This window comes from Chlamydotis macqueenii, chromosome 15 (genome assembly GCF_036417535.1).
Source record: "Chlamydotis macqueenii isolate bChlMac1 chromosome 15, bChlMac1.mat, whole genome shotgun sequence".
Classification (NCBI taxonomy): Eukaryota; Metazoa; Chordata; class Aves; order Otidiformes; family Otididae; genus Chlamydotis; species Chlamydotis macqueenii.
Window position 1 is genome coordinate 1418634 of NC_141570.1, and position 23135 is coordinate 1441768.

At 53.5% G+C, this 23135-nt stretch overlaps 1 protein-coding gene across 5 annotated transcripts in view; it reads right to left on the reverse strand.

The window, feature by feature from the left end:
- Positions 1-1836: 1836 nt before the first annotated feature.
- TRAF7 (TNF receptor associated factor 7) overlaps positions 1837-23135 on the reverse strand; it is a 32648-nt gene continuing 11349 nt past the window's right edge. For 2 of the 5 annotated variants that reach the window (XM_086759769.1, XM_086759770.1), the window contains exons 2-21: positions 22476-22594; positions 22188-22245; positions 20949-21040; positions 16613-16729; positions 15188-15280; positions 13472-13505; positions 12036-12219; positions 11212-11346; positions 10305-10522; positions 9653-9726; positions 8550-8598; positions 7922-8049; positions 6785-6867; positions 6325-6364; positions 5777-5893; positions 4486-4608; positions 3550-3669; positions 3200-3331; positions 2860-2979; positions 1837-2607 (exon numbers count right to left, since the gene is read on the reverse strand). In XM_086759769.1, the coding sequence (XP_086615895.1) occupies positions 2593-2607; positions 2860-2979; positions 3200-3331; positions 3550-3669; positions 4486-4608; positions 5777-5893; positions 6325-6364; positions 6785-6867; positions 7922-8049; positions 8550-8598; positions 9653-9726; positions 10305-10522; positions 11212-11346; positions 12036-12219; positions 13472-13505; positions 15188-15280; positions 16613-16729; positions 20949-21040; positions 22188-22245; positions 22476-22556 (2013 nt within the window). In that variant the 5' untranslated portion in view covers positions 22557-22594 and the 3' untranslated portion in view covers positions 1837-2592. Of the gene's footprint in view, positions 2608-2859; positions 2980-3199; positions 3332-3549; positions 3670-4485; positions 4609-5776; positions 5894-6324; positions 6365-6784; positions 6868-7921; positions 8050-8549; positions 8599-9652; positions 9727-10304; positions 10523-11211; positions 11347-12035; positions 12220-13471; positions 13506-15187; positions 15281-16612; positions 16730-16958; positions 17190-20948; positions 21041-22187; positions 22246-22475; positions 22595-23135 lie in introns of those variants that run through there. The other 3 variants (XM_086759771.1, XM_086759772.1, XM_086759773.1) reach the window with 3 other exon arrangements.

A 23135-nucleotide genomic window follows, 5' to 3' on the forward strand; every position in this document is an offset into this window, starting at 1 on the left:
GAGGGGCGCGGGGGCTCCCCTTCCCGGGGGGCTCTGGGTGCGGGAAGGGGCTTTTGTTTGCGTCGGTTGCAAATCGGGGAGCGAACGCCCCGTGGCGGGGCCCTCAGCGGGGCGGGCGGGGGGCAGCGGGACGTGCCCCTGCCCGGCCCCTCCCCGCCGAGGAGAGGACAGTGATAAGCTATAAAGAAGTATTAATTTATTGGAGGGGGGAAAAAAAAAAAAATAAACCAGATTTCCCCCAGCCCCAAAATAATAAAAAGAATAAACTTTAACAAATATATATTTAAAAGATTTTAAAATATTAGCAATTATATATAAAGCAGTTTAAAAGAAATCAAGAGAAAACTGGATTTTAGCTTGAGAAAAACTATTAGAGTATACTAAGCTGTGTGTCTTGTGGCAAACTCATTCTGAGTAGCACAATATTTACCTTCTCCGGGTGGCAGGTCCGTGCGAGCAGTTCTGTCCGGGTCTTTCCGTTGGCGTCAGTGTCGCGTCTTTATTTTCACACCGTTAAGAACTCAAAGGATGTGCCTTGTTTTACGGAGGTTTTTGTTGACTCTCGTGCTGGAGGTGTTTCAGTTCTCTTGGAGTCTCTTCAGGCTTTTTGGTTTGGTTTGGTTTTTTTTTTTTTTTTTTTTTGGTTGTTGGTGGTTTTTTTTGGCATCTGTTTGGTGTGTGTGTGCGCGTGGGTGTGTGTGTGCACGCGGGGGTGCGTGTGCTCGCGTGCGTTCTGCGGGACGCAGCGCTGTATATTCCTGTATAAACTGGAGGTGGAGTCTGGTTCAGTCGCTTGAGTCCTGATGAATGCATTTTTTTCGCTTGTGGTTTCAAGACGAAGTGTTGCTGTTCCTTTCTTTTCTTGAGACGTACAAAGTGGTCTCTCCCCGCGCCTCCCTCTCCCTCCCTCTCCCCGTCTCTCCCGTTGTGGTCGCTGATCCAGATGTGTTTGGCACAACTTTGAAATTTCTTTAAAACAAACAAACAAACAAACAAAAAAGACTTTAAAAATAACAAAAAAAAAAAAAATCACCCGCCTGAAAATATCTGTTGAAAAGAAAAAAATATGTATCTAAAAAAAAAAAAAATCCATAAAGTTCTACATGATGGATATATACATATATATATTTTTTATGATTAAGTTATGGACTCTGTATCGTATCCCATCTGTCAAGCTATGCATCTTGGTGCTTCTCCCTGCTCTTCCGTGCTTAGCTCTCACCTCTACTCGTCTTACTCTTCCTGTTCTGAATAGTAGATGGCTCGTGGTGCTGTGAAGAAGTTTGCTCCTATACGAAGTCTGGCAACAAATATTTAAAGAAAAATAAAAAAATAAAACCCCTGCCGAGCTACCACCGCTGTTTGTGTCCGAAAACCACCAGCTGTCGCGCGCGATGGCTCTCACCATGTCTCACCAGGACGGGCAGGCGGCTGCGGGGTCCCGGGCCCTGCCGGCACTGCGGGCGCGCGGGTGCCGGACGCTGCGGAGCGCGCGGGTCCTGGTGGCGCGGTCGTGTCCTGGCAGCTGTAGGCGCTGCACAGCCCCAGGCCACCCCTGGGTGCCTCTGGCCGGGCGGGTGGGTGCCCATCCTCGCGCCTGGGGGTGCTTTGGGGCACCGCGGCAGGTGTTTCGTAGCGTTACCGATGCAAAAGCCACCAGTGTGCTCACTTCAGGAGGAAGAGGAGGTAAACGACCAGAACTAAACGCACACGGGGAACCAGCAGCCCTGTTCTTCGGGGCGGACGGGCGTGGGCTGGAGGCAGCAGCTGCCGCAGGGGCAGTGCTGGCCGCCGGCTCCCGCCGAGAGCCTGCAATAACTCACGCTGGCCAGGAACAACTCTTTCTGCTTTTATTGTCAATGAAGAAATAATCAAATCTATATTACAATCTTAAAAACAGTAGAAAATGTGAGTAAAAATGCAACAGAGGCTTCTTCTCTTTAATGTGGAGACCATTATTACAGGGTGGTGAACAATGGGCTTGTGTTACTTGATTTGAGAACTAGCTGTGGCATAAAAATCGTACCTGGCTACTCAGGAAAACACCTCTTCCCAGACGGATCAGCCTGACATCTTGGCAGTAAAATTAAATACTAGAGACAGAAAGGGGGGGTCCCAACCCAGGGCGAGGCCTACTGCTCGCTTCTACCATTTACAAAGGGCGCAGCCTCCCAGCACGGCCACGCTGGCCTGCGACGAGCGGAACCGTTCAGTCCCGCACCGGCGCCCTGCGAGGCCGCCCTGGCCTGGGCACCCAGCGTCGCCCCCGAGGACGCTCCCCAGCTGGGGGGCTGCAGGCAGAGGAGGGCACCCCGCGGTGCGGAAGGCTCTGGCAATGGAACGGCGTGCCCTGCGTTTCCAATCGGACACGGCAGATCCGAGGGAGCGTCTGGAGCATCCGTGGGCCGGCCCTGCCCTGAGAGCTGCCGGCCAGGGTCCGTGCAGGCGGGCAACCGGCCAAGGGGCAGCGGCAGGCAGCGGTCGGTGCGGCGAGGAGCTGCAGCAGTTATTTTGTAGTGGCGTTAGTCACCCAGCAGGCCGACGGAGGGGAGGAGTTTTTGGTATTTCAGTGTGCAGGACTAGTGCGCCGCTCTAGCACGTCCAGACCTGCGGAGGAGAGACAACAGGAACCCATGGCACAGACCCTTCTGAGCAGCTCCGAGGGCTTCGCTTCATCCTCTCATGGAGCTTCCGTGAGGGCTTCTGGCTTCCGCAACACCCTCTGTCAGGAGCTAAACCTCCCACCCATTGAGAACCATCCCCCGTGTTTGGTTGAAGATGGCTCCTGACGCGTTTAAGGCCATAGTTCTAGTACTGGAATGACCACACCGTCAAGGAGAAAAGCCTGAGGAAACCAACCTTGACAGTGCTGTCCACCGCGCCGGAGAAGAGGCGGCCCCTGGAGACTGCGAGGGCGGTGACGCTGCCCTGGTGTCGCAGCAGCGTCTGAGTACAGATCATGTTGTCCATGCTCCACACCTACGGGCACACAGGAGGCGTGAGACACGCGGGGCACACGGAGCTCCGGCACAACCCTGTGCACCGGGAGGGACGGGGGATGCCGAGTGCCAGGTGACACAAATTAAATAGGTGACACAGGGCATGCAGGGATGAGGATCCCCCGCCCTCCCTTTCCCTCAGGGCTGTTTTAACAACAGTGCCAAACACCCAGCGCAGCTGCGCAGCCCTGCACACGTACCCTGAGAGACCGGTCGTACGATGCACTGAAGACTTTGGTTTGATCCGGCGTGGAGATGACAGCCAGGGCGTAGACTGTACCCACGTGCCCGGTCAGCGTGCGGACTTGTTCCTTTGTCTCGATATCCCAGACCTGCGGGGGAGAGAAGGGCTCGGAGACTGCACTGGGCTGCAGGCCACCAACTTCTCCTCTGAGAGGTGTGCCCACCTCCACGCACATCTCCAGGGTGGGTGTTGTGCACCCATGCTCTGGGTGTGCCACAAAGGGGACTGGCCCGGCCAGGTCCCCGTCTCCTTGCGCTTCTCCCCCAGCCCCAGGCCGACCAGTGCGTCAAACCCCGCCGCCCTTACGTGGATGAGGTTCTCGTAGGTGCCACACACGATGTGGTGGTTAGTCACAGCGATGGAGTAGACGCTGCCTCCTGACGTCTGCAGCACGTGGACACACTCCAGGTTGCGGATGTCCCAGATCTGGAAAGAGATGCCAGAGCACAGGCAGGATGAGACCGACCCAGGCAGGGACCCCTCTCCAGGAGGGAGATCCCTTGAAGCTCTTCTCCAGCCATGCATGTCAGCCTGGCTCCGCGTGTGCGCAGATCACATCTTTAAGGACCAATCTGTCGAGCTGGGAACGTTCAGTACGGATGAGCAAAGTCCTGCTGTCTTATTTAGCTGCCCAGCTTTGAACACCCAGGCTGAAAACGGTGTGGGGATTGCTCACCCTGTGTGTGTGAGACTATGGACGCACATGTGCACACACACCCGAGTCCCTGATAGCACTAAAAACTGATGCAGAGAAATGAACGGGGATTTATTAACACTGAGGAGGGCAACTTCAAATTCCCTTGTGTCACCCAGATGCTGAGAGGTGAACGATTCATCAAAGCCTGAGCCAACACAGACGAGGACGTTTTGGAAACCTCAGATTTATGGTAACGCTGCAGCCAGACAGTGACCTTCTCCTCTTATCAGCATGACTGTCAGCGCAGATAACACTGCGGCAGCTGCCGAGGCAGCGTGAGGCACCACGGCTGTGAGGCCATAGTTTATCTTCGCAAGCATCCCCCAGCAGCTGCGCTCCCAAGGACCAGCCAGAGCTCAGCCTTTGTGCCGGCGAAGATGCAATCAGCGCAGTAAAATCCAGTGTGTCAGCAACGCTGCAGCAGCGCTCTCACATCCTAGCAGCTACCTTTTGTCTGCTCCACCAACCCATGCTGCAGAACACAGCTACGCAAAGGCACGGGGAGAGCCGACGGCTCACAGCTGCCACGTGGCTCAGGGTCTCACCTTGATTGTCTGGTAGGATCCGCTGTAGAGATAGTTTTGAGAAGCCACCAGTGCTCGCACCCAGTGATTGAGACCTGTCAGCTCCTTCTTCAGTTTGAGCTCGGTACCGACAATATCCCAGACCTGCGGAAAGCACAGACGCAGACACACAGGGGCTCAGTGGGACTGGGCAGCGCTGGGCAGAACGGGTCAGCCCCCAGCTCGGGGCCAGGCGCTGCCCGCTCCTGCCCCGCCAGCGCAACGCTCTACCCACTATGGGGAACCTCGTGCTGGCTCTCCTGCCCGGTGGGACTTGCCTGAGCCCCCTGCCTTGCAGATAAAGCACACAGTAACTACACTGAACAGGCACGTCTCCCCGCGGGCCCGGGAGAGCCTGCTTGGAGCCTGCAGAGATCACTGGCAGAGATCCTTCCCCAGCCCAGCCAGGGGCTTGAAAAACCCAACCCAGATCTGTAAGAAGGACCTGCTCTGGACTTCCACTCCCAGCCTGTCCTCACAAAGCTCCAGTCCCACAGCTCCTGGGAAACTGTGGGCAAAACCCCCAGCCCGCAGGCACCGACAGATCTCACAGCGCCACTCCGCAGAGCTGCTGGCCTGCTGGGCTCGTCTGCCAGAAAGTGGCTGGGGATGACAAAACCAGAAGACACCCTTCTGCTCCGTGCTGTCTCACTGCTCTCCCAGCCTCGAGTGCTCTCCAGAAGCGAACGCTGCGGGCCCCAGACGAAGAAAAGAGCATGCGTCCCCTTGCAGATGGACGGCCCCATAAGCCGTCTCACCAGGAGCTGGAAGCAGAACCGAGGGAATCTAGCCAAGGCGTTAAAGGGCAAGCTGCAAAGCTGTTCCCCGATTTCTGCATGCTTTAGGTACGGAACGCAGATTCAAGATCCTTTGGAGGGGGTTTCAAAACAGGCAGCCTGAATCCCCAGCCAGTTCTGGACCCCAGACACAATTCCCAGTGGTCTGAGCAGGCCCGTCGGGGGCCCAAGGACACACACGCTCAGGAACCACTAAGATACCCCACCTGCAGCCTCAGGTTTACAGAGTTAGAAGAAACAAAAGTTATTTTTTCAGCCAGATCCCAGAACATCTCTGACTTTGGCACAGAGCATGGGCTAAGCCTGTGCAGTGCTGGCTGCCCTGTGTAGCTGTGCTCCTCTGTGAGGCTCAGGAGAGCACAGTAACAAGGTCACCTACAGACCACAACATCGCTTTCTTCCTGTCTGGACACTGCTGCCTGCCAGGGTGTCCCACCGGTCCCCAGCCAGCCCAAGAGGAGCCCCCAGAGCTCTACCTTGATGGCTTTGAGAGAGCCGCTGAACAGCATATTGTGCGAGGAGACCAAAGTGCAAACAGGATTGTCATGTGCTCGGATCGTGTTCACTTTCTGCAGGTTCTGAATATCCCAGACCTGCAAAGGAGAAGGACAGCGCCCTTGAGGGGCAGGCCCCGTGTGCTGAAGCCCTTCCTCTTTGTCCCTGGAGGCTGGCAATCACAAACAGGCAAAAAACCCCAGGTAGGACAGGGCACCCGTACGAGCCACTGTCCTGGGCTGACCGGGACTGACCACGCTGCCCCAGCTCAGAGCACCAGCCTCCTGCTTGCCACGCAGGAGCGGGGAGTGGGAAATCCAGCCTGCAGGGAACACCCAAATCCAACCCAGGAGGGTTAAACCTGGCGGAAGGCAGCGGGTAAAGCACGCACGGGCATCACTCTTACAGCACTGGCAGCTGAAGAGCCTACAGAAAAAAAGGCTGCAGGTCCCTGCTCTGCAGCAGCCTGGGGCTGGCCTGCCGACCTGCCAGCCCACGGGGAAGCAGAGCGGGGGTCCTGGGTACTCACGATAATGGTGCAGTCAGCAGAGCCACTGTACAGCTTGTTCCTGTAACATCACCAGAAAACAAAAGGAGGTCAGCGAGGGAGAGCAAGGAGTGCAGGGTCCCAGCTTGTTCCCAGGCACCACGCTGGGCAAGGAGCTGCAGTCCCACAGCCTCTCTGGGCCAGGACTTAGGACACCAACCCCAGGAGCGGAGCCCGGGTCTCATGGGGAGGCCGGGCTGGACTGGCCCTTTAAGCAAGAGGCCAGGCACCCCACTAGTGACCAGGGAAGGAAGCCAGGACAGCAGGACAGGCCAAAGACAGTCGTGCTTTGTCGATTTTTAAAGAGCGAAGAGGTGAGATGTGCCTCTTCTGCACGATGTTGGCACGTGCAGGACCCAGGATGGGAGTTGTAAGGGCATGCTCTGGGGCCCAGCGCCCTCCCCGCTCCATCCTGCAGGGCCAGGTGTCCCTGCCCACTCACCCCTGGATGCAGAGAGCCAGTACAATTCCATCGTGACCCTCCAGGGTCTTTTGGCACTTGTATGTGGTACAGGTATCCCACACCTAACAGGAAACACAAGGCAGCAGAGGGTCACACGCCAGCAGACAGAGCAGCTGGGGACCGGGGCAGGATGTCAGCAAAGCCACAAAAGCACCGAGAAGAGGAAACAGGCTGTCACCTGGGCACCTGCCTGCCGGGCTCCCAGGCAGAGATAAGCTGGCCTAGGAAAGGAAATTCACTGCAAAGGGTCAGGCTGAAGCTAACGATGGACAGCGGCACGCATGGGCCCTCTCCAGCTCTGCCTTCCACAGCCCAGGCCAACACAGCACACTGAGCCAGAGGGGCAGCGCCTGGGCCCCCGTTTTTGCAGTTCACCCCCTGTCCCGGGGCTCCAATGGCGCAGCACGGCCTCCTCTGCACTGCAAAGGCTTTCCCCACTGAGCACACAGCCTCAAGACAGGGAACATGGGAGCGTGGGGCCCAGAGCAGCCAGGACAAGGGAGAAGGCCGTTTCCCTTCAACAAAGTATAGCAATGTCCATTTTCTTCCACGAGGCTCTTGCTCAGGGAAACGAAACCGAAGCCGTGCTCCTGGCAGAGCCAGCTGCAGCACCCACGTGGCTGCTCAGCCATCAGCCACCAGCAGCCAGCGCGGTGACATCAGGAGCTGCTGTCTGGGTTGCACTGGAGCAGTGCTGTCAGTTTGAGTTACTGAAAACAGGACAAAGAAAAACAAACATGCCATAAAATGGTAAAAGGACACATTTGATCAGGGAAAAATGTTTTTTTCTAAGATGACTTTTTGTAACAAGGGAAAATAAAATCAGAAGCCAAAATAGGCTTAAATGCCCTGAACACCATACAAAGCAAAAACAAGAGCAGCAGGAATGAGATTCTAATAAGGGCTTTGCAAAAAACACTATTTGTCTTTTGATTTCACGATCACATAACATTTCCTCACAGAGAATTCCGCCCAACTGCAAAGAATCAATTAAGATTCTTTGCGAGAAACCTTAGGTCGTGACATCCCCCCACCCCACAAACTGCAGCTCAGCTTCTGTCCCACCTGCAGCACTTTTACAAACGCAGAGGCGACACAGGAGAGGCAAGATCTTACCTTAATGGTTTTGTCTGAAGAGCCACTGAAGAGCAAGTCTCCTATGGAGTAAACGCACAAGCACCAGACAGGGCCCTGGTGTCCCACAAAGGTCCCCTTGCACTTGAAGATCTGCTGAGGATCGTAGGCTATGGAAACGAGAGGGCAGGTGAGAGGGGAAATGGTGCTGCGCCATGTCACGGTGAGGGTGGAGGAGACAGAGCTCCCTGCGCTGGCCCAGCAGGTCCTCCTTGCGCTTCACGTTGTTGCAGGCCAGAAGGAACCGTGCGACCCTGCCCGTCTGGCTGGAAGGTCTGTCCCACCCTTACGGCTCACTGACTTATCACTGCTTTGAGCCCCAGGAGTCGTCTCACTGCTGCAACTCCCAGGCCAGAGATGCAGCGGCCCCTTGACATCCCTCCCAGCAGTTAATAACCCAGCAGCACGGCGAGTTCCCTGTCAGCCCGTGCTTCTGGAAAACCTTCCCACCAATATTTTTTTCCTGCAGCAGCGGTGACCCTGTGAAGAAATCCCTGCTGCACCCAGCGACAACTGTTACTTTGCATATCTGAGACCTTGGCTAAAAGGGCTCGCTGGGGCCATCAACCCAAAACCAGGCGGAGAAGGTGACAGCCACAGGCATACTCACATCCAAGGATGCCCATGTTGAGCCGAGCGTTGATGTGGGAGAGTTCATCCTGAAAAACAGAACGAGCTGCATGAGCTGCAGAGCCAAGACCAGCCTGCCCTGTTGGGCACAGCTTTAGGACTGTCCCCCTCCACCGCTAAAACCACTCCAGCCTTCAGACAGGTCTTGACTCCCCGTGCAGGCCCTCCCTCAGCAGCTGACTCGTTCTCTGGTGGGAGGTCTCCTGCTCCAGGCCTGCACGTGTACATCCCTCTGTCACCCCCCTCCAGAGACCCCGGGGCTCTGACAGCACCTCAGACTTGCGCTCAACTCTTCAGTTTCCAGGCAGGCACAGAAACACCTTTCAGAATACACTGTCCTAGCTCTGCCGCTCACCAGGTGCTGGAAATAATCAATTCGGTTATGGGGAGTGCTTGCTCAGCTGGGTTCCTGAAGCCCACCTTGCCGCAGAAGCACTGGAAGGTCTCTTTGTGGTCTCCTCCATGCTCTGGTCCCTGCTGCACCCATAGGGACCCTCTGCATTAGTGCGCTTAGGTAAACCAGGGCACGCTCCTCCTGATCAGTACATCCCGTGGGATGCAGCCTGCCTGAACCAGGGAGTAACGTCTATCCAACACTGGTGCTTGAATAATGTCCAAAATCGTGAGACAGCTCTCACTCCCAGCTTGTTAGCAGGGTTCTGCCTATCTTCCTGCTTCTCTGCAGGCAGGGAGAAGGGCATGCTGTCCCTGGCTGGTATAAAGGCTGCAGGAGTGCCCAGGCTTTGGAGCAGAGGGCTCTCTCCTTGCTGCAGGGGTCCTTTCCTCTGGTAACACATTTCAAGAGCAGCAACAGGCTGAGAAAAGACAGCAGGAGCAGTTAAAGGAGCGGCTGAGATGCAGTGACCAGAACGTGCTCACTGAGCTGCCTTTAACTCAGCCTAGAGCAAACCTTCACCCAGACCTCAGCTGCAGTAAACACAAACCAAACCTGGGGTGAGCCGAGCCAGCAAGCAGGGGGGATCCCCAAAGACTCCCCCCGTTGCAGGAGAAGCCTAACTAGTAGCAGAACCAGTGAACTGCATGCAATCCCTGCGCAGCCCCAGGGCCCGGGCCCCTCCTCACATTCAGCATGGAGGCGTCCCTGCGGAACTCCATCAGGTCCTCGCTCAGCTTGCTCTGGTTCTCGTCCAGCACGTCTACGAGAGATGGACAGGCCCTTAGTCACTGCAGAGACAGCAATGGCATGCAGGGGGACAGGCAGGGGACACCCGCTGTCACCTAACCTCTGAACAAAGAGGGAGGAGAACCCACTGCTGCTGTCAGCAGGGAAAAGCAGGAGGGTGCAAATTGCACTGGGATGCTGAAGACCCAACAAATTTCAGAGGCAAGACAGGGCTGAGCACAGCAAAGATGTCCAGGAATCACGCTCGCTCCAGGATGCCTGCACTGTTAGCTATTTGACTTGCTGATTTTTCTGGGGGCTTGTGCCCATGGACTGCGCAGGAAAAAGTCACGGGAGAAACGTGGTAGCTGCCTGCAGACATTTCTAGGACTTGCTATGTGATCAGTGACTGCAGGATTAGGTCCCATGATGTTCTGGCAGCAGAAAAGTGAAGAGAACCCCTATTTGTTCCTCTGCAAGAATAGCTGAACCTCCTGAAACCTGCTCAGCACCAGTTTTAAACATGGAATGAATCCTGTAATGCACCATCCTAACAAAGAGCTGCCCTGCCCCGACAGCTCTGACCACAGAGCTCATCCGGTGCAGACTCACCAAACTTGAGCTCCAGGTTCTTCTCCAGCTGGTCGATTTTCTCTGAGAGCTTCCCCAGCATGGAGCGCAGGAAGGCAATTTCCTGGTCCTTCTGGGCCATTGCCACCTGCATCTCATGGAAGCGATCATCTGTCTGCTGCAGGAACTCCTTCAGACCCTCAAACTTGCACGTCTCCAAGTGCGTCTCATAAGTGTCTTGATTTCCTATGAACGTGCACCTACAAGGGGAAGGCAGACGCTGATGGAGCAGGGCTCACAGTGGAGATCTCCCTGTTCCCTTGGTTCCGAAGAGGGAGGTCTGAGTCCTGCGTGGGTCCCCAGCTGTTCTGCTCCCCATACCAGGAGCAGTGGTACTGCAGTTCACTGTCCTGCTGGGTGCAGACAACTGCAGGGCAACACAGGGGCCAAGCAGCTCCCATTCTTCTAGCCAGGGCACTGCCCCCAAACTGAACTGCCTGTCTGCCTGTCTGTCTGTCTAGGTAGCTGCACGGAAAATCAGATCTTGGGCAAGAGACAGAATGCTGGTGTGAGCTGATGTGCCCACCAGGAGCCCAATCTAAGAGCCATAAAAAACTGCAGCTGACCTCAGCAGATGCTGACTTGGGCCTGCAGCATGGCAAGAGTCAGGGCTGCTGTCAGGACTCGCCTTGCGCTGCTTCTGCCAAGACATCTCTTCCTGCACCAGTAACCTTAGCTGTGCATCGTGCAGGGAAGCCCCAGCCCAGGCTGCACTCCTGCTGCGGCGACAATCAACCCTCCAAGGCTGATCAACACTTCCCTTGCCCTGGGAGAAAAACTGGTAGAGCTGCTCAGAGCCCACGGGGCTACCCCAAGGCTGCAGCAGCCAAAAAGCAGCTCAGAAATGAGCTCAGTGCATCCTTCCCACTGAGAAGCAGCAGCTCCTTACCCGTATTTGGAGTGGGGACACTTAATGTGCTCGCACTCTTTCAGATGTGCCTCCAGGTTCATTTTCAGGAGAGGTGGGCAGCTGGGGTTATTGGGGCAGCGAACTGGCCTGTAATCACAGCTGCTTTCGTGATCTCTGCCCACGGAGAGAAGCAAAGGGAGGGAAAATCAGCAATGAGCAAAAATGAGCAGAAACCACACAGATCGTCAGGAAAGGAGCAAACCAGCCCTGTGAGACTGTCAGGTGATCAAAAGCCTCCTGCTCTAAGGCTGCAATTACAGCTTTAAATCCTCATTTGGCCAGTAGGCTGGGAGCAATAATAGGCCACATTTACGCAGGGACCATCTACTTCTGCAGCTGATCGGCTGAGCCTCCAGCCAGCCATCAGTAACAGGCAACGGCCGGGTGACAGGGAAGACAGCGAATGCATTTAGGAGGGGAGGGAGATAGATTTCAGATTCCCAGGACATAACTAGGATAACTCCTCTTACAAAAAGAATCCCAAGGTCTCTGCTTGGCCATAGCCACAGCGTTTCACCCCAGATGTGAGGCGGCTGCTTTCACAGCATGTCCCCTGTCCCAGTGCCAAGACACTCAGGTGAGCTGGGAGCAGGGAACAGCATCCTTTCCCTCAGACCAGCCCATCTGCCTTCATCCTATGACTGAGACACAGTGGAAAGAATTGTCCCCTCAAGTCACCCTGCCCATTCCCACACCCCTGCACGCCCAGCAGAGCACCGCAGGGCAGCTCGGACACCACAGCAGATCGCTGGTGGTGGGGCCCTTGCCCCGAAGAGGCTGCACGCTGGTAACTCGGCACTTACTTCCTGGCACTCAGTTTAATTGTGAACGGACATCCACGGGGGTCCACCTCGAAGGCAGCGGGCTTGCTGCTGGCTGCAGGCCGGCAGCCATACTTGCAGTGAATGAAGAGCTCCCCGATCTGCTCAGCCACCGCAATGTTGTTAACCACTACGGTCAGTTTGGCGTTGTCCACGGGGCACTTCTCTGCCAGGTGGGGAAGCAAAAGAGAGAGAGAGTCAGTGAGGGCTGAGACACTGCAGCACATTTTATTTTTTTGCCTTATCTGCCCAACAGGGCCAACGGGTGGCAATGGAATGAGCTACAAATATTCACCCAAAGTCTGCAAGCCATGATCTCTGGTTTGTTTGGGGCTTGGTGAAAAGTTACAGTTTATGTTAATCCACAATACTTTGAGCTAGCTGCCAATGAAAGAAGGCCACACTAATTCCAGACTACCTTCTGCTTGCTGACGCGTAAGAGTGCATGAAAACCTGCATGAAGAGTGCCCCACACACAACCCATTCCCCCCCCAGGCCTGGGGCTCAGCTCCTCTGCTGCCAGCGGGGCACTGCAGGCCAGGGATGCTGCAGCGAAGCACAGACAGAAGCTCTGAGGGCAGGAGCAACACTGAGCAACTCAGCACTGCAACTGCAAAGCTTTTTGCTACAAGTCTGTTGGCTGGGATAGATCTAGCCTAACATGGTGACAGCGGGAAAGCAGAGGGACCCCTCACATGTGGAAGCCAAACATCCCAAGGCAGAAAGAGCTGCTGTTTTGCTGGACTCCCCAGGGAGCCTCCTCAGGGCTCACTGTTCTGGTAACACAAATGGCCTGGCTCTGTGCTGAACAATGGCTTTTCAAGAGGGGCACAGGCTCATGCCAAATAAAAATCTTTTTCCTAGGACAGAGTTCAAACCAAGGGAGAGCTGGTTCGGGCAGGCCAGCAGCCAGACACTGGGGCTGCACCAGGTTTCTGGAAGAGCTGGGTGAGCTAAAGCAGCTCCGTGCTGCTGCGCAAGGGCTCAGTCAGCGGCCAGAGAGCCGGCGCTAATGGGATGGGGGAGGAGGGGTTTGGTGGGTCTCTGCCAACACAGCCCCCCTGTTCCTTAGACAGGCAGCCACAGAAAGCTTTCTGTCTGAAATCAATGGGTCGGCTCTGGGCGAGACGTGTATTATCCTGGGATTATCCACAGCATATTCCAGGATTTGAGAACATCCTGTGCCTGAGAGCCAGACCTACTCCTCTGGTGCCCAGGCTACAGCGCGTACCATCAGAGCTCCGAGCGGCGCAGCCACCCGCGCCCCAGCCCCTCGCCGCTGCAGTGGCAGCCTGTGACTGACGGCTCGTTGTAAGCCCCTCAGACATCTTTCTGTGGGTTTCTTTTTAAGCGAAAGCAAACAAACCAGAAAATAACAGTGTTTTGGCTGCATCACACAAGAGCAGTTCTGTACTCACCAGATGTTAGGGCGCATCTTCTACAAAATGTGTGCTGTGGAGACAAAGAGGAACAGCAGTGTCAGCGTAAACAGTATCGGACAAATTACTCCCTCTGGCTAATGATGGAAAGGTGGGAGATACCACAGCCTGTGGCACAGGGGCCTCAGCAGCTGTTCTGCCTGCTTTACCGCTCAGCACACTCTCAGTCTGCACCACAGGGCAAAAACCAGCTGCTTGCTCAGGCAGCTAAGAGGTCCTGCTCCTGAGAAGCGTTAAGCTCACGTTTTGAAGCTTTGTTCAAGATCTGGCCATGAGCACGGTGCAAGCCAAAGCCACAGACATGTTCTGCCACACTCTGGTACTCCGACCCTCCAAATCCGCATGCGGTTTCTGTTCTTCACCCTCCACTTAGTCCATGTCACTCCTCTCATTTCCCTGAGAAGTCCTCAAGAGTAAGGGGAGGGCTGGCCTCTCCCTGTCCTCGGCCAGTCAGCCCATCCCTCTGTAGCTCTTCTCACGTGGCTGAAGCTGTCCTGCTGTCAGGTGGATGGGACAGCTGGTCTGTAAGCCCACTAATGCACTGTAAATTTTGCCACTTTAAATAGCTCTCTATTCTCACAGCAGAAATGTATGGTAACAGTTTAACTTGATAAAGTAAATTCAGCCTAACGCATTAATTAATATAAAGAGAAGAACAAAGGCTGCAGCATTTTACTGGTCCTGAACTTGCTGGTGGGCTCTCTGGAGCCTCCTCAGCCACATTCCCCTGCCACAGGGCCAGCACTCGGCAGCAGCGCTGGAGAGGCTGCAAGTCACTCCTCAGAGCTGTTATCTGCTGCCCTGCTCACGCGGCCTTTTCCTGCCCTGCACAGCTGCATGGTGCTCTCTCCAGAGCTGCCAAACCAGCACTGCAAATGAAGCCAGGCTGCTTCCTGCAGTAGAATTTTTTTTCCATATTAACCAGTAAATCTCAGTGTCTCCACGAAGAGCTGCTTACTGAAATGGTGCAGCGAAACTGCACCAACTTCCAGCACCCCTGGGGACAGCACCCTCACCGCAATAAACAATCCTGCTCTCGGATTTTGTTGCTACAGCTCCATGCTAGCAATCAGAAGCATGTCAGAAGCATTAGAGAGCCCATCACAAAGCCATCTTTCTTCCCATGTAGCAAAGAAGCAGGAATAATATACAGTTTCTATTAAACCCCCGTAAAATGGAATAGAGAAGAATATTCATAATACTCTGTGCCTTTCATTAGAGGATCTCAAATCCCTTTGCAAGCATTAACTAAATGAAGCTTCAAGCCATTCTTGTTTTATAAGAAACATTTTCCTCACAACTGAAAAGCAGCCGTTCTGGGGTGCCCAGGAGGCAGCACCACTCTGCAGAGCCTTTCAGGAAGGGAACAGGGAGTTCTAGACCTGACTGAAGCCACACCAAGGAGACTGAATGTGGCCAGGACAGGGAGGCTGGCAGTGCAGCTCTCCTGGGAAACGCAGCTCCATTTTAAGCAGGTTGCAGGCTTTACCTGCAGTGTGTCCCACGCACCCCACCGCACACTGGTTCAGAGCTGCCTTGTGGGGAGATCTGCACCCACACCGGCCTGCCTTCCCTGGTCAGGGGCTGCCTCGCCGGTGCTCACTCAGGCTGAGAGTCACTGGGGACAGTCACAGCTTGGCCATGGGTCACACGGGACATCTGTGGAGCTCATGATTTGCAAGAGTACTGCCTTACCCCACAGGTTGTGATGACTGGATCCTTAAACACACTACAGCACAGCTGGCAGCACAGCTTCACGGACGGTTGTTCAGCAAACACCAGTGGCTCCTGAAGAGGAGGAGAGAAAGGGACAGAGAGGGCACAAGGGTTAGTTCTAACACAAGAACCTCCAGCTCAGTAGAAAGAACAAACCAACTCTTCAGCGGTGTGCCTAGGGGAGCCCTGGGTACAGGGCACGCTAAGGATTTCATTATCTCAAAATAAACTTTCGTCTGGATCTGCCGACCTCCAGCGTGTAAAAGGCAGGGGAAGAATGAACTTGGGAATGGCTGGAGACCCTCAGCTCATCACAAACTGGGTGCCACTGGCATCTGGCAGGATCAGGACGCAACAGCAAACTGCACAGACCAACTTTTTTGCCAGAGTGACGCATGTTACCAGAACTGCGTGAGCTGCACTATCTGGTACTTTTTGCTTGGTTGGACTGAACAGTGTGCTGTCAAAAATGTCCCCTGTACTGAGCCTGAAGATTAAAAGCAATTTTAAAACAGCTTGCCCTTTTGTATTTTTGCTGCATCCTGAAGGAAGGGCTCATTAATTCCCTTAAGAAGCAGGCACAACATTGTTTCTGCTGCAATGGGCCCATCTCTCCATTCTGTTTACCAGCTAAGACTGCCGGAGCATGGGCTCTGAGCACGTCCTCCTGGAGCAGCGCAGCTCTCTGCTCCACACCGGAGCAGGGCTTCACATTTCAGAGCATTTCACATCAATCACTGCACTTTGGTCAGTCTTTTCATCCTGTGTTGCTCTCAGAACTCCAAACATAACCCCCTGGGTTCCTAAATATGAAACACACACTTTTATCCTGGATTTGTGGCAAAATGCCGCCTGACCTTTCATCCATCCAGTCTGGGGTTATTTACTGGGTCACAAGCTAAGCTCAGCTTAAAAGTGTGCTCCCTCAACAAGAGTCACGTAGGGACAATTCCTTGCACCCTCCTGGGGCTTACAATCAAGTCAGTGGGGTGCCACGCAGCCCTGAATGCGGGACAGGGCTCTGGATCAGTGGGGAACTGTATTAGTCTTGCTGCCTGGGGCTAGAGCTCCAGCCTAGAGACTTGCAACCCCCTACCGCTCCGCAGCACAGCCAGGAAATCACACACGGCTTTGCAAAGGCTTACAGGATTTCTGACAAGCAGAAAAGCCTCACCATTGTCCCTTTACCTATGGGGAAATGGTACACAAGGAAGCAAAGTAACTTGCAGAAGTCAGTCATAGAAACAAAACTAAAACCAGGAGTCCTGACAGCCAGGCTTTTAGGTGCCAGACGTCATGGAAATCCGCCCGTGACAGCTCTATGTACTCAAAAGAGTCCACCAAGTTACACTTTTGACACTGAACTTCCTAATACTGCTCCTTCAGACAATCCCAAATACCTACTGGCTCCTCCTCTTCCTCATGGAGTGAGAACGTCGAGCGCAAGGACATGTTGGACTCAGAGTGCAATGAACGGACGGAGATAGCCGAGTCAGAGCGGCGTGGGGTGCTGATCGGAGGCTTCAAAGAGACGAAAACCAGTTCTTGTTATTGCAAATAATTCCCCCCACTCCAAAACCCTCTGCACAACATCAAGCGCAGTGCCCTCCCTCCACAAAACTGCATTTGTTCACCCGCGGTGCCAAGCTGTGCCGAGCAGCCCCCAGGAGCAGCCCGTCTCGCTGCTGCGTGCCCTTCGCACAGCTGGGAACGCTGCACCGCGCTCAGAGGCAGGGCAGGTTTCACTCACCAGACCAAGCCGGCATCCACATTCCAAGCACGTCACTTTCTCAAGGTGCACTCATTTGTACGCTTTCTGTGCACACCCGCAAAGCAATGCTTTGGGAGAATTAATCCCTCACAGAAAGCTCCGTAAATCTCCCCCAGAGACAGCTACCAGCTTCTGCGATGGCTGTAATCTCTGCAGCAACACTTGTTGTTTCACTCGCTATCTAACTTCTGCCAAATTTCTTTGCGTAAGTGTGGAGACTTCCTTCTATTCAATTCAGCAACAGACTGGCTTTGTCGCTTCCTGCTCGGGAGGGCAGAGCTAAGTGGACATGGCGTGCACCAATCAAGAAAAATCCCACTGGCTACGGCGGCCTTGGGATTGGCTTTGAGGGAACGCTGCCGCTGGAATATTAACCAGCAGCGCATCTCTAAGCGTGGAATATCAACCAGTAGCACACAGCCAAGACGCAATTCGATGTCAAAGGAAAACTGGAGACCGGCTGACTGGATCTGGGGGTCTAGCACTGCTGGTAGCGCAGCCACTGCTGGGTTACTCTGGAAGAGGTGCTGCAGGCAGACTGGAAAGAGCCAGAGTCTCTTTTCCCCATAAAAGTCTTCAAGGGGTGGAATGGATGGGATGACAAAGAAACTGGAGAATGAAGCCATAAGCTTCAGACACTTGGCATCAAGAGATGACCGATGCCCAGGCTGCTTGCACCTGCACGAATCAGTCCTACGCGTGGTTCGACATAGCCCACGTCAGTCACAAACTCCAAGAAGCGCTGGCTGGAAAGAGCTCTGGAGATGGCTGGCCCTGCTGCCCACTCGAAGAGGGACTCGTCCCAGCCCTGGAGCAGGTCAGCCCTGGCACGGCCCAGCTGGAAGAGGGAACTGCACAGATAAGGCTCCACCGCCCCGCGTTCCTGTCCTGCGCTACCCTGTGAGCAACACACTGTCTCCTCGTGTCCAACCTGAACCTCCCGAGCTGCACTTTGTGTGCTCACCCAGGGCGAAAGTGTGTGACATCAGAGCCAAGGACAGACAAAAACCATGTAAGAGGCCAGTGGGGCACTCAGGAAATTCAGCAATGAAAGATGCAAGATGAGCTTCAGCGGCTGCTGTCGTCCCCAGAGACAGACTACACTGCAGCCGGAGCACAGCCCACGCTGGGCTGCAGAGCAGGAGCAGATCAGGATCCTGCTGGCTCTTCACACGGCTCTGCTTCTTAATTTTTATGATACGGGGATGCTAGGAGCTCAGAAATGCTGCCTCTGCTTTGAAGCCAAAGCATAAAGCTCTTTTCCTTAAAGAAGGCATATTTATTGGCCAAATATGTAAACCTTGAGGAATGGTTATAACGACGTAAATCAATTTTATGTGTATCTATTAATTTTATTATATTCTCCCACTAGTAACAGAAGTTATTAAAGTAACAAGAATGACTGTGCATAGTTCCCGTTCTGGAGGTGACACAGAGATCAGGGCAGCAAAGGCAGGCTCTGCAGGGAGGCAGTTCTACCAAGAGCAACGCCCTGCGTGATGGAGAGCAGGGGGACTGCAGCCCAAGAGCCCTTCCAGGAGGCGGGGGTGGGACGCAGCCTTGCTAGGCTTGTGCAGCACTGCAGGCTCAGCTCCCCGTGTCCGGGCTGGGCTAACGCTGGCGTAAACTACGCAGGAGGGACGCTGATGTGCTAAGAAAGGCCACTCCTCCTGGGCTGTAGTGACAACGCTGAATGGCAGAGGGGTGTGCTGCCCCTCTAGGTGTCTGCAGCCTCTGTTTTTTTTTGCTCAAACATCTTTTGATGGAAGATGGACGGCTTGTGGCTGGCTGGTAACTCAGTCCAGCCGCCGGTTTACAAGCAAAGCTCCCCGTGAATAAGCGAGACTTTGGACAGCCAGTCAGCTCTTCACCCATTAGTACATATTTGCCCCAATATTTAGCTGTCATCTTTAGGTGCAGTTCCCATCATGGCAGCTACAAAAGCGGCCTCCACATGAAGGCTCTAGTACAGTCCTCGCTCCTGCTCCCTGCAGGCATAGCGAGCCTGGGAACCCAGGGCACTGTTTTCAGGAAAGATGATGGTAGGCACTCAGGAATCCCTGCCTTGCACCCAGAACACGCTGCTCTGCTTTTGCTTTTGTTAACAGAAGCTTTAAAAAGAAAGAAAAAGGAGTGATGGAGGTCACAGGAAGGCTCTGACTTGTCTCCAGGCATCTCTGATGGCTGACAAGCCCTTGGCAGTTTCTGGAGAAGGGAAAATTTAGCGCTGAGGAAGGGAAATCCCAGATTATTTCTTGACAAAGCAAAGGAACCTTCCCAAAGCGGTTAGCAAGGGCTTGTCTGGAGCAGCGGGCAGAGCAGGGCTGTGGCACTCCTGGTTTGTTAGCACCTAGGGCTGCAGGCTGCTTCCGGAACCACTCATTAATCCTCTTCCTTGTTTTGCTTAAGAATATTTAGCGCTTCAGGGAAGGTGGGCTGAGATTGTCCAGGAGGACCGAGGCTAGGTCTTAGGAAAGGTCTCTGCTGCTCTTGGCTGCACACCTCAGCTTGTGACACTGGGGTTTTCAAAGGAGTCAGAGAGCTTCTCTGTCAGGCACGGCTAAAACTGATGTCCCCAGCACTCCCTGCCTCTCCTCTCTGGAAAAATCCTCACCTGTGCTCTGTTAGAACTGCACAGCTGGTGACAAGGGTGCAGCGAGCACAGCCCTCAGCCACAGGATGGGTGCTGACAGCCAGGGCTTCCTGGAACAGCGGCCCAGCACCACGGGGTCAGCGATGCGATGGAGAGCTGCACTTGCCAAGGACACGAGGCAAATGTTCAAAGGACTTTTTGAAAAAACAAACACAAGCTCACATAAAACACAGCAAGATCTCTGAGCAACAGAAGGAACTTTATAGGATGCTGACAATAAAGCTCTTTGCAATCTGGTGTCAAATTTATTTTAAGAAGTGTTGCAGCTCCATACTGCTGCTGACCCCAGTCTCTGCCAGTGCCGAACTTCCACAGCAACAGTGATCCGTTTATCCCTGGCTTGGAAGCTGGGTCTTGTAACCTGATAAAGTCTACAACGACTTAATTTAAAGAGTCTACTACTCACATGCTAAAATCTAACAGGAGCTTGTGGTTGTGAGATGTGGCTGGAGCACTAGGGACAGGAGGAGATCAAGGCCTCGGAGCCCTCTCTCCATTCACTGGTTTGCTTTGCTGTTGTCATTCTTGATTTGATTGATTTAGCTGATTTAATTTCTTTGTAAGCAGCTAACCCTGAGGCCTGTTGGATCACTGAATTCCCCAAAAAGAAGTTACTCAGAAGTGAGTGCGATGAATGAGAAACCTGGGTACAGAACTGGGAAGTGCTTTTCTGCAACGCTATTGCGAGAGGCGGGGATGGTTTGTGTGAGAAGACCCTGATGGTGTAACCCCAGGAGCTGAGCACAGCCCGTGACGTCCCACATCTTCCTCTGCGTGTTTCAAACGCGCTCCCTGCGGTCAGAAGCCCCATCTGGAGGCGGAAAGAGGAATGGATTTTCTGGTCATTAGCTGCAGGGCCAGCTGTGCTGCTGGACGGTCCCTCCAACACGCCCTGATGGAAGCTGACTGGCCTCAGCCACGGCCCCAGCCATCACTGACCACGGCTCTGCTTTCTCCGAGCTCAGGAGCCCCAGAGCACACCGCTCACATCAGGGGGCAGGTACAGCCTCACAAGCAGACCTGTGGGATTCGTAGCTCCTGGGCTTTGTCACCACATACCAGTCTGAAAAGAGCACCAGCAGTGCCAGCCTCATGCCCCAGGTCGGAAGTACCCTCTGCTTCCCCACTGCACCAGCCCTGGGAGCAGTCACGAAACACTGAGGCTGGTCTTGCCTCTGGTGCAGAGATCTGCCTCGATGTAACGCAGTGCACGGGAATGATGAGGGAGGCAGAGGAGTCCAGAGGAGCACCAGACATCTCTCATTTGACATACAACCAGCTGAACCCGTCAGCAGGGGTCCCCTGGCAGCACCTACCATGCCATCGTCCTCATCTCGTGGGGAGTAGGTGAGTGTGCTGGAGGAGGATGGGGTCCGACGATGCTGTTTAAAAGTATTGGTCCCGTCAGCTTTAAAGCAAATTAAAAAAAGAAGAAAAAGCAAGCATTTAGGCTCCTCAGCAACGTTTCTGAGCCACAAGTCAGTCTCTGTAGCTGTGAGTGTTCCCTGGAAAAGGAAAAGCCTAGGGATTTCCCAACTCCCGTTCATGACCTGGACACATCAGTGCAGGCAGAACAATCCTCATCTCCGACAGCTCGCTGAAACGCACGCGGCCCTTTGAAGGTAGCTTGCCCAGAAAAGAGCACAGATAATATTCTGCCAGGTCCATAGCTTAAAAATACTATTAAAGGGAAACCTTATACTCCCACATGTCTCAGCCATCAACAAAAATGGCTTCGATCAAGGGAGGTACGCACATTCCTGTAGCACAAGGGAAGCATGCTAAATTAAATATGAGATATTTGTATAAAGATCAGATTATTGACTTATATAACATTTTGAATGTAAATATTCAGGAGTCCAAAAATATCTAGAGTCCAGAGCCCTGTACAAATGTAATCGAAACATTTCCCCGGGGCAGATGTTAATTTCCTTATCTAAATCATTACCAAGTGCCACAGCTTATCTACACTAAAGTAAGGATATTTTTATTCCAGAATGAAACCAGACCCCTTCCTACTTTCACACCACATGGCAGCGCGCAGGCTCCTCACCTGCTGGGCTCTGAGGAACAAAGCACAAGGATTTTACATGAGCAGGTACACTTGCACCCCCTCCTGCCTGAGCTAAAAATGGCCATGGGGGTTTCACCAAAGCGTCGAGAGTGACTCACAGTCAGGTGGAGAGCGGAGATGGGAATTTTCAGAGCTGGTAACGACTGCGTGAGAAGTCACAGGGATAAATACGATTTGTGACCGAGCTCTGTATCAAACCTGCTGTCCTATCCTAATGTCAGCAAGGGTTTCCCAGCGGTACAGCTAAGTCTCGCTAATGGGAGAAAATTTCTACGCATGCTCATTTCCATCACGCCTGGTGATCAGATGCCATGATTAAATAACACTTGGGCTGCAGAATACTAAAAACAGTGCCTTGGCACCTGACTGTAATGAACAGCGATCCTCCCAACAGCTTTCTGATTTGTAAAACAACAACAACAAAACTGGTAGGAATCACACAGTGCTTCGGGGAGAAGCTCTAGGCGTGAAATACACTCACCCTTTGTGATAGTCGTCACAGCAGAGTAGGCTGGCCCAAAAGTTGTTTCCATTCTTGTCTGAAATATTGACAAAATGAAGTCAGTGTGGATCACTGCAGCACAGCCCAAGGGCTTGTTACCTTGAAAAAATGTACAAATATATTCCCAACTTTTATCAATGGATACTGTAATTTTTAAGAGGCAAGAAAGTACCATATTTTCAAGAGCCATCTTAGCTTTTCTCAAAAGGATGAGAACACAAGAAGCAGCCCTAGCCCCTGCCCTCTGCCAGCATCGTCAAGCCTTACCCCGTTAGTGTTTTCGGAAGTAGTGATGTTTGTTGTGCCACTGGAGAAACGATTGTAGCGAGCGTTCTTGTTTGAGCTCATAATCTAGGCCAGCATTTGTTAGTCATGAGAAGTTTGCTCTGTGGAAGAAGACGGACAGAGAGTTCGGTTCATTGTACCTATTTTCCTGGGCTCAGAGAACACTTCTGCAGCATTAAGTCCAAGCATTTATCTAAGCTCACATAAACCTGGATCTCCAGAAGCAAGTGGCAAGCTCAAAGTCAAGTTCCTTCAAACCATTCCTGGGTGACTGTTCAGTATTTTGTAAAGACCCGGTATCTTTTAAAACGACTCCCTAATCACCGGAATACCCACAATCACTAGCTGCTTTTACAAGCATACAGCTGTGTTAACAGCAGATGAGATTTCTCAGCAGACTCTAAGGCAGACAGCGTTCCACCGGCCACGACACGCACCAGCCTTTCCCAAACAAACATGTCCCAGCTGCGACTGACAGTCCCTTCAGACCAGCTGCTCCTGGCCCCGGCTGGGAGGCAGCACTCTGGCCAGGCTTTCGCACTCCCGCTGCTCACATTTCCAGCTTTTAGGGAGGTGAAGTGTCTCAGGTGTTTCTAGCAATTGGTTTTCTCTCATCTGAGGGTGACAAGTCCTAAGTCTCCA